The sequence below is a fragment of the Agrilus planipennis genome, unplaced genomic scaffold (genome assembly GCF_000699045.2).
Source record: "Agrilus planipennis isolate EAB-ADULT unplaced genomic scaffold, Apla_2.0 scaffold308, whole genome shotgun sequence".
NCBI lineage: Eukaryota > Metazoa > Arthropoda > Insecta > Coleoptera > Buprestidae > Agrilus > Agrilus planipennis.
The window spans coordinates 255,955-269,680 of record NW_020439143.1 but is presented as its reverse complement, the minus strand read 5'-3'; the positions used below and the strand labels follow the sequence as shown (position 1 = coordinate 269,680).

The following is a 13,726-nucleotide window of genomic DNA, read 5'->3' as shown; positions in this document are numbered from 1 at the left end:
TCTATAGGCTTTGTAATTACTGACCACGGCCGACAACCCCGGAAGTTCATTTTAATTAACGACATCACACCGGCCGTGAAAGCATACGGATGTTTATTAACTGTAGGTAACTGTTATGGTGTTGCTTAAAGTAGCATTTATTGAAATCACATGGACGACTGACGACTGGCCCTGATAAAATCTTGAAATAAGACATTTGAGTTTCCCGCCTCATTTGTATATAGGCATTGTACATGTTCCGTGGTAACTGGTATTTTAGGTGCACTTGGCCAAGGTACTATTATTTCACGATTTAATCTGATACCGATGTAGAAAGTGATGATGCAGAATAATGTTATTTCATCAATAGGTATCGACACTATTCACTAAATTCTGCTATTATTTCATATATTTGAACATCAAAAAGAGCTGTAAACATCTCTGTAATGTATGTTTATAAAATCCTGTTATAATCGCAGTTTCTTGTTTATACATGGTTTTTCAGTTGATCGATTTGATGCTTATATAATAAACATAACTAAATTAATACTTCTCATTCTAAAATTTATCAGAATTATTAATTACAGTCCTTTGAGATTGAAAATGAGCGTCAGACAGCATTATTGGGATGGATTCAGCGTCAGCTTGACCTCAGATTTCCAAAGCGCCAAGAGAAGCGCTACGCTATGCTACACTTTAAGAGATCCGGCTGACGCAGAATTCACAGTTCTAACATAGATGACGTAGTTCACTTTCTTTCATTATCAATATTTAATAATGATGTTCTACCGTGACATCAATCATTTCTTGAAACAAAAAAAAAACTATCACTGCTGTCACAGCCTACTACGTCACCACCCACCTGTATCGCGTTGGATGCTAGACAAAGAAATAAGAAACTACCTATGTCAAAGAACACTACCTCCCAGACTATAACGAAAGGCTTGCTTGAAATGTTTGAATTTTGAAATTATCGGATTATTTTATAGATATGCTGTAAAAACTATCAATTTTGATATCTTACTTTTTGTTTGTATCATAAGTAGTATATTTATACATCCACAGTAATTATTAGGGTAAGAAATTTTTAAGAGAGTAGTAATAGTGTAAAATGTGATGCTTAAGATGTATTTGAAATGATGGATTAACCCTTAAATTGAATAAATGAACTAAAGTAATAACTAAAAAAAACTTACTCTGCAATTCAGTATCGACAAGGCAATCGATAAGTCCCAATATAAGTTGAGGAATCTGAGCTCTTGGTACATAATTTAGAGCAGCAGATGCAATGTCTATCATTAAATTACATAATAATGAAGACTCATCTGTGCGTATATTGTCCAATGAGTTTTTGAGTTTCTGACTAACAATTTTTTCATGTTCTTTAGCATGTCCATCATGGCGAGCAGCTATACAAAGAGATAATTTTACTGATTGGAGTGCAACCTGTAAAGAAAAATGGTTATCTGCTGACAAAACTAAAACTGGCAAAGAAGTGAACATTTACTAACCGATCTGATATTTTTATTTACATCGAGACAACGTGGAATTAAACCTGCTACAAGTTCCCCGCAATGACTTAAGCAGCCTGAGACATAAACAAACTGACAATTTTCTAAGTATGTAAACAGAGCACTCTGCAAAATTTCCAAGGCAGGCAAGCGCTGCTCTGGTTTTTTCCGACTCAACCAAGGTTTGATAAGCATCACCAATTCATCTAAAGTTGAATGGTCAGGATTTTGTAAAAATATTTCTTGAACTAAGAGATTTAAAGGTGTGAAACTATTATAAACGAAACAAGCCAGTTTTAAATCCCCATAGTTTGTTTTATCTTCACTTATTTTGCAGTATACACCAGACGCCTTCAAAATGGTAGAAACAGAACAATCAAGGAGTTGAACTCTTTGTTCTATATCTAAACCAGGCGGTAGTTTTATCTAGAAGAATAACAATTTGCACAAAATTAACGTTTATAACTTTCCACTGGTGCATTAGAAAGAAATAATAAGTAAACAGCATTATGCATCATGCCTCTAATTTTAAATGAAATAACCCAATGTTTTCAATTATTCCGTTTTAAAGGTAACTTTAATACGGATGATACACTACTAACGTTAATATTTTTTATATATATAGTTTTTTTACGAAAATATTTTATAAACTTTCAAACTTTGCAGTTCTTCATTTATACAGATAGCACCACGAAAACATAAAAAAACCATAATATAGTTCATCAATGGAAAGAACTAAACAAGAAGTCTTTTTGTACTAATACCCACTTCAAACATTTTAATTTTAAAATACTCATAAACGTTGGACGGTTTAATCAGTTCTTACTATAACTTAACGTAGGTTAGTAGGGTACAGCACTTCACACTAGCTAATCAGGGAATCCTCTCTCATCATAACCTAACGTAAACTCAAGGTGCATAGCGTCCCTCGTTTAAATAAGGGTTACTGCATACCGTAACCTAATAATTCCATCGGCGGCTGTTTAGTCACAACCGTTACCACATCCTATTTAGTACAAGCAAATATTGATTAAAGTTGTTGTCTCGTACGGTACTACAATTCTATCTATAATTTATAGTGTGTAATTACACTCCTTGGATTTTTAGCATGAGCTTGTAGTCCAGAACATTTACATCGCGATTCGGCAAAGTTATTTGTGAACTTTAACGTTGTGATCGGTCGTGGAGAAAGTGTTGCTAAGTGAACTTGTAAGCAACCACAGTGTACATAAAGAACTATCGAAATGTAATATAACCACCTATACTCGGGTGTTGCAAAATTTATAATAATATGTCAATAGGTTTTTTTTTTTCTAATCCATTTATATAGGTATGTATTCGTTGTAATTATTTTCGGTTTCCCATTAACTGATGAACAGTCTTTCTTTGTCTATATTTTTATTGGCAATTTGATTCTTAAATATTGGTATAGGTCAAAGTGAATTCAGAATAATATTTTATAATTATTATAAAATACTCATCTAAAATTGTGTATTTTTGCGTCAATTTCGTAGCTTTGACTAGCTGTCAGCGGTCATCTGGTTAGTCTCCTTAAGCGAGTGAGATCGAGCTAACTGTAGTCAGGTTATAGAAGAAAGAAAGAAATTCTTCTAGCGTGATAGTTTAGTCGCTAGGACAACAGGTACTTTAGTATTCACTACCAAAGGTAGTTCATGGGTTTACGGCAGGTGTAGCTATAATAAAAATTATAGTCCCGTCTCGCACAACTTCTTTTCTCCCTGGTCAAGACGAACACGCAGGAGCGTAGCCTTCGCAATTCGTTTGTACAAACTCCCAACTTATGGTATTTTCAATTCCTTGGTCACACATTTGTTGAAAACCCTAAAATTCCCTGAGTATACATAAAGGTGCTTGACTGTCATTTCTATGATCTCATAGCCAGATAACATATTTAAAATGAATTGTTACGGTATAATGGTCTAATTGGGTTTTGTTGGAATTTAGCCAATCCGTAACGTACTGAAAATGTTTTCATGTGATACTAGTTTGTGATATAAGAGTATCATTAGAATTTTCTGCCATAATGCCTAAAAAGCTGTTTCTTCTTCTATTTTATGTGTGAATTATAATCTGGGATGGTGTTTATTAAAAACATCAAATATCACTTGCATTAATTTATTACCAGGGATTATTAAAACGGTATAAAGGTGTAAAACTGAGTTGATCTAAGCAGTTTGTTTTTAGATTTTCCATGACTACGTTAGCTAAAATTGGAGATACAGGGCCACCCATAGGTCTTGTTTATACATTTGTCCTTGGAAGACAAAAAAAGTTGAATCTAATGAGTTTTAAGGCCAACAACAAATTATGAATGTTAACTACTTCATAGTTTTTTACAAACAGTTGAATTAGATTAGAAGAAATAGATTATATTGGTGTATTAAAAAAATGTCAACTTGCGATGACTCACAGCTGAATGAGACAACTATCAAAACCAAAAATAAGAATTGAAAAAAAGAGGCAGACCACTCGGGTTTAAAACTGGAAGCCAATCATCATCAAACTCGAGCAGAGGCAGCACCGCAGGAAATCTAGAAAGCTGGTTAGAGAGAAGCAGATAAGAAGCCAAAAAAAAGAAGAAAGGCTGGAGAGCCCAGAAAGTGAAAGTAAAAAACGGAGTGTACTGATGCAGATGTTAGAGAAAAAATAGAAGGAATATGAAGAAAAACAACAGAAAAGAGACGAAGAAGAGAAAGAAAGATGGAAAAACCTTCATGAAAAAATAGAAAAGAGAGACGATGACTTGAAGGACAAGTTCATAGACCTAGAAATGGATGAAGGAATAGCTAGTAGTAAAAGTAATAGTAAGGAAATTCTGGTTCTTGAGAAATATAGAAAATATCTTAGGAGCTAATCTGAAAAGCATAAAGTAAAAAAACAATGTTAAGAAAAACAAAAATAAACTGAGATAAGAAAAGAGCAAAATATTTATCAAAAATGACATAACATGGCTGGAAAGACAGAGCAGACAAGAAATCATCAAAGAAGAAAAAAAACAGAGAAAAAGGAACAAAGTGCAAAACTACATACAACAAAATAATAACAGAAAAAGAAGAGCTATAGTGGAATGAAAGGAAGGAAAAATGGTTTCGAAAGGGAAAGCAGAAGAATAGAATCACTGATTAGGAGTAACTACGATCAGAAGTAAGTATAAGAAAAACATACAAGTGGTATTTTGGAACGTAAGCAGCATAAATCGTTTAGAAGAAGAGAATTGGGAGGAATTAAACAAAACCGACATACTAAATGTGACCGAGACAGCTAAAAAATATGAAATAAAAATAAATGCCAAAAGAGAAAAGAAAAATGAAAGGGTATATATATGGGCACAGCATTCAGAAAAAACTTGCTAGACAAAGAAATCACCACCAAGAAAATAAACTGAGTTGATAAGGATAGACTTAAGACAGGAAGTGAAGAAATAATAATTATGAATATATATATGAGGGAGAATAAAGAAGGATGACAATAATCATAGAGGAAAACAAAAAAGACCCGACAATAATAGGAGACTTTAACGTCGAAACAGCTAGAAAAGGAGGCAAAGTTGATTATGAAACAGTCATGGAACTGGAAATGAAGATAGGAAAAACTTATAAACTGGATGGAAGAGCAAGGTCTGTACATAATAAATGGATATTTTACAGGAAATGAGAACGCATGCATGACATATGCTGCAACAGCTGGAAAGTCGGTGATTGATTATGTGATACCAAACAGAATTGGAGAAGCTACGTGATACAGAACAACAACGGAAACGAAGAATTAGGGAAAGTACGAAGTATATCTGAAAGGAAGTTCAAAGAAAGTTGGGAAAAGAAAATGTATTTATTTGAAGTACTGGTAAAAAGTATAATGATGTATGAAGCGGAAATATGGGGATGGTTAGAGCACAAATTAATCGAAGAAGTACAAAACAAATACATAAAAGGGATCCTCAGGCTTGATGAAACAACACCAAGCTACCTATTAAAATTAGAAACAGACAAAAAAAAGATGGCAAATAATACAAGAAAAAGGGTGATAAAATATGAATGGAAAATTAGAAAAGAAGAATAAGAAAGGAAGTAATCTACTTAAGAAATATTTAAAAGTAAAAGACAAGATACAATTAAATATTGGAAAAGGAAAATGTAAAAAGGGAAAAAGGCCAATAGCAGAAAAGTGAAAGAAAGAGAGAAGGAATTACTTTCTAGAAAAGAAACAGACACCGGACTACTATAACCAACTTACTTATTAAAAAAATACAGACAAAAGCCAGAGGAAAAACTAAATCCTCTGAAGTACGTCAAGGAATACAAAGAAATCAACCCAAATAAATAAACTGGAGATGTATGCAAGATTCAAGTCAGGATCAGAAACGAAAGCTAATAAATACTTGCTTTCAGAAAAGAAGACTATGCAGAATGTGTGAGAATGAGGAGGAAACGCTACATCATGTCCTAGAAAAATGTGAGTACACGGCAAAAGAGAAAGAAAATTGGAACAGCAGATTACGGGCCCAGGAGCCCATGCAAGAATATGGAATACAATATGAATAACGAAAAGGAAAGAAAAGGAGAGGGGAAAAAACGAAGAGCACACACATACGCACGAATGGAATCTATCTATCTACTGAAAAGATGATTACTGATTCGTGATTTGTTCAGATTAAGGAAAATGCACAACTCGCACTTTAACTATTTAGTTAAATTTGCTTACTTCACATAAGTATTTTCCCTATAATTATCAAATACATTATTAATGCATTTGAGTTTTTACAATAATATAAACACAGATTATCAAGTATATATTTCATAATTGAGGTTAAGTTACTTATATATAGTAGCGATCGGGCACACGTGAACAGCCTATCGATTCGCCGACTAGCCGCGGGCGCCTTTCTTCATGCGCACCGTATTTGTAAATGCGTGTGTCGTACCTGCGTTCTGGGAAAACAATTAAAAAGTTTCAGAAAAAAAGAAACTACCTGGATGTTTCGAGAAGGCTCCCGAAAGTAAACAAAAGAGTATTTAAAATCAGCCAAAGAAGCGGTATAGAGTCAAGAACATGAGTAAAACCACCAACGTTTGACGGAAAGTCCTCATGGATCACATACCACAAGCAATTCGAGGCTCCTGAAGAGAAAGCCACTGCGTTGGCCGTTACGCTTTGTGGAGATGTGACATTTTGAACACCCTTTCCCCGAAAGAATTGGCGGATTATGAACAGTTGGAAAACGGTTAGAGTTGCGCTACGGCGAGTCTCATTTAACAGCGATGTATCACATCCAACTGAAAACCCGCCAGCAGAAACCAACGGAATCTCTACAAGAATTCGAGGCTGATATTGCGGGACTGTCTCGACTGGCCTATCCTAATACTCCAGAAGAATTGATGGAAAGGTTGGTAGTGGAGGCATTTACTGATGGACTTCGGGACAGTGACACTCAACAACGAATACGCCTTGACCGACCTAAGATGCTAGCCAATGCGTTGGCTTGTGCATTGGGGTACGAAACTGTTAAACGGTCGTATAAAAACAGGGAAGGGTTCGGCTACTGTGTGAAGAAACGGATTCGTCAGAATCTTTAGATGATACCGTCTGCCGAATCATCTCCAAGTTCGATAAAGAAACTTGAAAGCTAAGATGTTGGAATTGCGGCGAACTAGGTCAGTGTCAGGAGGCAGTGTAGCAGAAGCACTCCTTCCCCAAGTACTTGACGCCAACAGCAGGTAAATTCTGAAACAGTACCTGTTAAAATAAGTGGAGTGATTGACAGATATTGTAGGAATCTAACCAGTGAGCAGAAATACAAGTGCAACATCTACTTTGTCAGAAAGCCGACGTCTTTAAGACTGACAAGAATGGTAGGGGAAGGACTAATATCGTAAAACACAAGATCAATACCGGTAATGCGCAGCCTATTCGTCAAAGACCTAAACGATTGCCCCTGGCCAAGAAAGAAGAAGCAGAGCGAATAATCCACGAAATGCAGGAGACTGGCATAATTGAGCCATCCTCAAGTCCATGGACATCACCGGTAGTATTGATAAAGAAGAAGGATGGGACAACCCGTTTTTGTGTGGATTACCGACAGCTCAACAACGTAACCAAGAAAGACAGTTATCCACTACTACGGATTGATGACACCTTGGATATGCTTTCTGACTAGAAAATGTTTGCCACACTCGATTTGAAGAGCGGATACTGGCAAGTTGCTTTAGATGCTACCGACAAGGAAAAGACCGCATTCTTAATCGGCACGGGCCTATGGCAGTTTACAGTTATGCCTTTCGGGTTATGCAATGCCCCGGCGACGTTCCAAAGGTTAATGGAGAAAATCTTGAGTGATCATATTGGAAAGACCTGCTTGGTATACTTGGATGACATCATAGTGATTGGAAGCACCATTAAAACACCTGCAGAATTTGCAAGCGGTATTCCAGCGGCCAATTTGAAACTCAATCCGAAAAAGTGCCACCTTTTGTATCAGCGAAGGGCGTGGCCGTGGATCCAGAAAAGATAAAGGCCGTGAAAGAATGGCCAGTGCCTGAAAATGTCCACGACATAAGAAGCTTCTTGGGATTGTGCACGTATTATCGTCGCTATGTTTATGGATTCGCCAATATCGCCAAAACTTTGACACGTCTAACCGAAAGTGACCGAAAATTTCATTGGGATTCGGCCTGTCAAATTACAGTCCCCGTACTGGTATATCCTCGGACCAATGGAATGTTCATTTTGGATACCGATGAGGGAATGGGAACCGTTCTGTCGCAGTTACAAGATGGCCAAGAGAAGGTAATCGGCTGTTTTAGCAAAACCTTATCAAAAGCTGAAAGAAACTACTGTGTCACTAGACGAGAAATGCTGGCTGTAGTCAAAGGTGTAGAACATTTTTATAAATACCTATATGGACGAAAATTCACCCTAAGCAACGATCATGCAGCTTTAAGGTGGCTTCTGAATTTCAAGAATCTGGAGGGCCAGGTAGTGCGATGGATTGAGAAGCTACAGGAATATAATTTTGATGTAGAGCACCGGCCTGGAACCGGACACAAGAATGCCGATGCACTTTCCAGAAGATCTTGTCAAACAGACTGCAAGTAGTGTGATCGAATGGAAAAGAATGAAGAAGCAATTCGACGAGTCACGCTAATCGACGACGAGTGGTTACCTGAAAATATAAAACACGACCAAGAAAACGACCCGGACTTGAAGAAGGTGATGGAATGGAAAAGAGACGGAAAACGACCAACGTGGCAGCAAATTTCCTGTACCCAAGTACTAAAATCGTTATGGGCTTAGTGGGACTCAATGGTTTTAGATGATGGCATCCTGAAGAGTGTTGTTGAAAGTCCAGATGGAGAGGAAGATAGGAAGCAACTGGCTATTCCTAGGAACAAGGTTAGAGAGGTGTTGCAGTATCTTCATGATGGATCATCTGGTGACTATTTTGGGGTGAATGAGACGCTTGGGAAAGTTCGAGAGCGAATTTATTGGGTGAACTGTAAGGAAGATGTCAAGAATTGGTGTAATAAGTGTACCACCTGTGCTGCGAGTAATGGACCACAAAAAAGGCCAAGGGCGCCAATGCGTCAATACAATATCGGTGGCTCCTTCGAACGAATCGCAATCGATGTGGCCGGTCCATTGCCAAAGTCTGAGAAAGGTAACAAGTACATCGTGATCGTTATGGATTATTTTACCAAGTGGGTTGAAGCCTATGCCCTTCCGAACCAGGAGTCAGAAACCATAGTTGAGGAGCTGGTAAAAGAGTTGATCAGTCGTTTTGGGGTGCCCTTGGAGTTGCACTCAGATCAAAGGAGGAATTTCGATCGGCTATATTCCGTGCAATATGCGAGCCCCTAGGGATAAAGAAAACTCGAACTACTCAACTCCATCCACAATCGGACAGCATGGTTGAGCGAATGAACCGGACCTTGATTAAATATCTCTCCTAGGTAGTGTCTGGTCACCGAAGGGACTGGGACCGCTATTTGCTTTATTTTTAATAGCATATCGTTCATCTGTCCACGAAACGACTGGCCAAACACCTGCCAGTGTCCTTTTTGGAAAAGAGTTACAACTACCTTGTAACCTAAATTAAGCTGTAAACCAGGAGATGACTTGGCTGGAGAAGATTATGTTACCAACCTCCGAAGAAAGATTAACGATATCCACGAGTCAGTTCGTCGGCATAGCCCACATTCGAAGAGTTCATGAACGAAACCCCCATGTTAACAGGAGATTTGAAGTGACGCAAAAAATCCGATCTATCTATTACCTAGGAACTAAAGGAATATGCTCTGATAAACCAACTTATAGTGACCTTCGGGACGCAGTAATGGAACTCCGCGGACATCTTCTGGAGAATAAGAAGCTGACGATTCCGAGGCTTGGTTGCGCACTGGACAACCTAGATTGGAGGATCGTACGGAACATGATCGAAGTCCTGTTTCGCCGTACTGGAATAGGCGTATTGGTTTGCATTAATAACCCGTATCGGACCAATCATGAGAAGACCGTGGACTGTTACTTCTATTACCGGAGCGGATGTCGTGAAGGCGAGAACTGCAAATTCCGGCATGATGCTGCGAAACGGAAATTGAAAATGTTTCGGGACGAAACATCCTTAAGGAGGGGCAGTGTAGCGAGCACGAGTGTGTTTGTGTGCGATCGGGCACACGTGTGCGTGAACAGCTTATCGATTCGCCGACTAGCCGCCTGCGCGCCGTTTTTATAAATGTGTGTGTCGTATCTGCGTTCTGGGAAAGCAGTTAAAAAGTTTCAGAAAAAAAGAAACTACCTGGATGTTTCGAGAAGGCTCCCGAAAGTAAACAAAGGAGTATTTAAAGGAAGAGACGATCGCCGAAAGTGAAGAAATAAATTGACCGTTGCAGAAGTGAATCCAAAAATAAATTGACAGTGATAGCAGTGAAATAAATAGCGCAGTCAATAATGATAAATCAACAGTAGTGTAAATAAATAGAATAATTCATAACCTATGTTTATTAATAATTTAATAGTGTTTTTAAGTTCTTCAGTAATAATTAGTGTAAATAAATAGTTTTTGTCGTTATCAGTATTAGAAGTTATTTGTTAAACCCACGAACATTACAATATATATTTTAATTTTACTGGGAGTATTCAGCTGTTCAGTGGTCCACAGATCGAAGTGACTTATGTGTTGTACGCTAGGAGTGCTATATTGAAATGTAACCTACTATCATTTTAGCGACAAATAAAAAGCATTTTGAAATTGATTACAAAAGAATTGTTTTTCCAGTCTAAAAATATGGTAAATAAAAATTATAGTAGATTTAAAGTTTATAGTAAGGGCATAATAGTACATAGTAATATGCGTGTAATTATAGTATGTCTACTGTAATTATATTATGGTTCAACAGCTTCTTTTCAATTTTTTAGTGTTTAGATTATTTCAACGTCTTTGGAAACCTTTTCATATGTGTGATAGTTGCTTACAACAAGATTAGTCATAAAATAGGATTTTTGATATACATAGTGTGTCTGTTTAAGTTGACAGCATATAGGTAATTTTTTTATTATTAAGCTTATGAAAAAAAGTTATTCCTTATAAAAAGTCCTGCTGACCTAAAACACGTAATAATTTGTCAGTCATATATAATTTTTTCTTTCAATTACTGCTTTTTTGATTTTAAAACTAATATTTAACATTCAGTGAAATACTGACAAACATGTCATTTATACGACAACTTTGATCAGAATCGAATTATTATTAATATGCATGCATAAATATTCACACATATGGGGCAAGAGTAAGAAGAAAAATACGAAATCATGATTTTAGCAATCGATAGAAACGGCTACATATTTGTAACACCTTTGTAATTCTCAAAAACTTTTCTTTATAAAGGTTTCTGCTATTTTCAAAAGTAAAGAAAAATTTGTATATGACTGACAAATTATTAAGTAAGTATGTTCATGTCTCTATGTATTTTAGAGCATGCAGGACTTTTTATAAAGAGTAATTTTTTTTCGTAAGATTAATAAGAAAAAAGGTTTTCCATATGCTACCAACTTAAGTACTCGATTTTGTATATTGCTAATTTCAAATTATTCTTTATTCAATATACAGGGTGTCCCACAATGCTCTACTATTTTTAGAGAGTGCTAGTTTAGCAACACTACAGAAGTGTCACGACTTTGTATTTGCCAGGTCGAGGAAGGTTGCAGATTATGTAGTAAGAATGGAGAGTTGGACGGGGGATCATAGCACACTCTTCGTAGAGCTTTATTTAAAAAACAAAAAATAGTACGTTTAAATATTTGCTGTGTTGCCGGTTAGTGCAGCCATTCTTAAGGAAGTTCAGAACAACAGATTCGTGTATAAACAAGAAGCCGTTGGGCCGCCCTCGGTCTGTAAACACACCTAAGAACGTCGCTACTGTTCGGTTTGCAATTAGGCGAAATCCTTGTAAATTGGTAAGGGAACATGCATAAGCGTTGCGTTCTCCAAATTATCTGTGCATCCAATGCTGTCAAAGGAACTGAAGTTTCATTAATATAAAATTCAAATTGTGCACTATGTAAAGCCGGAGGACTACGAAATTAGTCGTAATTTTGCACAAGCAATAATTGATGGTTTATTCGATACATTACTAAAGTCACGGTATGGTGCGCAATATCTGCGGGCGGAATTATTGGTGCATTTTTTTTTAAACGACCGAGGCCTTAGTGTTACAGTAAATAGTGACCGTTATGTTCAAATGTTAAACGATTTCTTTCTACCAGCGCTTCAAGGATTCGTGGGGTTTGATGCCAATATTGCTTTCAGCAAGATGGGGGTCACAGTCCACACCGCTAGAAGAACTTTAACAACGCTAGGAGACATTTTTCAGGGAAAAGTCATTTCAAAGTAATGTGATCTACGTTGGCTCCCAAGAAGTCCACACCTGACTCTTCTGGACTTTTTCTTGTGGGGATATCTAAAGTCCAAGGTATATGAGACACATGAGCATTACAACTGCGAATTCAGGCTGTAATAAACGCTATTCTAGAGGACATGATACGGACTGTTTTTGACAATTTAAGGTCTAGACTTCTAAAAGGCATGACATGACACGGAAGACATCTTGAAAACATTATTTTTAATAAATAAAAATCCGCGTTCATTGTTAATATTTTAACAATCAATTACTTTTTTTTGGGCAAAAACATTTGTATTATTTCAGTTTAAAAATAGCAAAACATTATGGGACACTCTGTACTATTCACTAATTTCACTTTTGGTATCGATTAATCGAAGAAGAGAAAATAACTATTACAATTTGAAAAGACTTACATTGCTGCAAAGGAGGTAATCAAGTATGTCAGTTATGCGATTTGAAGAAAACTACTTTTTCATATTTTCATGAAGTCGTATAAATGATTATAAAATTGTAAGCACCAAAATTAAAAAAAATAAATAGATTAATAACTATGTACCTATAATAAAATCAGAATTTCTTTAATAAGCACTAAGCTGTTATTTTTATCAAACAACTTACCAAGGCCGTTAATACAGAAAGAATTTGTGGAAAAAGTTGTACAAATTCCGGTCCACAATGTAACTGTAATTGACTTGAGACATTTTGTATGACTAAATTTTTGTTTCGCATTCTAACATGAAGATTGTTTCTATCAGGATGCATTGCTTCGGCCACTGATTGAATTGCAGTTAAACAACAAGAACGCACCGTCACATCCTTACAGTTAGCCAATTCTGTAACTGCAAAATCTAATATGTCCTTTTCAATTACTTGTAGCAATGGAGAAACTGGATTACCACATATTTCACTGTAAGCTGTGAGTAATAAAATCCGTATCTAAAACAAAATAATGTGGTTGACAGCATTATCTATAAAGATAAAAAATCAGATTTTTCTATAATAATCATCAATAACATTATCAACACACCCAAAAAAAGAAAACCGAAAATCTCAGTATCACCTGAAAAGCATTCAATGCTACTGTGAAACGGGTTTTTCGGCGGCTTGAATCGGAAAGAGCGGAAAACTTAAAATTAACTACGTCTAAATTATTAACCCCCCCCCCTCATGTTACTTTCTTGTTCTTATGTTTGTAAAAGTAAAAAATTGCTAAATTAGGCTGTAGTTAAATAAAGATTATTAATGATTCCTTTTTTTATTTTATATTTTATATTCTTCATAGTTTTTGAGAAAAAAATTATTAAATTTGAAAAAGCGTTT

General features: G+C 36.2%; 1 protein-coding gene across 1 annotated transcript in view; it reads right to left on the bottom strand.

Annotated features, from left to right (window-relative positions):
- Nucleotides 1–1,175: 1,175 nt before the first annotated feature.
- LOC108741469 (maestro heat-like repeat-containing protein family member 1) overlaps nucleotides 1,176–13,726 on the bottom strand; it is a gene marked incomplete at its 3' end in the record, with an annotated part of 64,895 nt that continues 52,344 nt past the window's right edge. The window contains exons 7-9 of the mRNA XM_025977820.1: nucleotides 13,025–13,342; nucleotides 1,491–1,916; nucleotides 1,176–1,425 (exon numbers count right to left, since the gene is read on the bottom strand). Coding sequence (XP_025833605.1) covers nucleotides 1,176–1,425; nucleotides 1,491–1,916; nucleotides 13,025–13,342 — 994 coding nt within the window. The remainder of the gene's footprint in view (nucleotides 1,426–1,490; nucleotides 1,917–13,024; nucleotides 13,343–13,726) is intronic.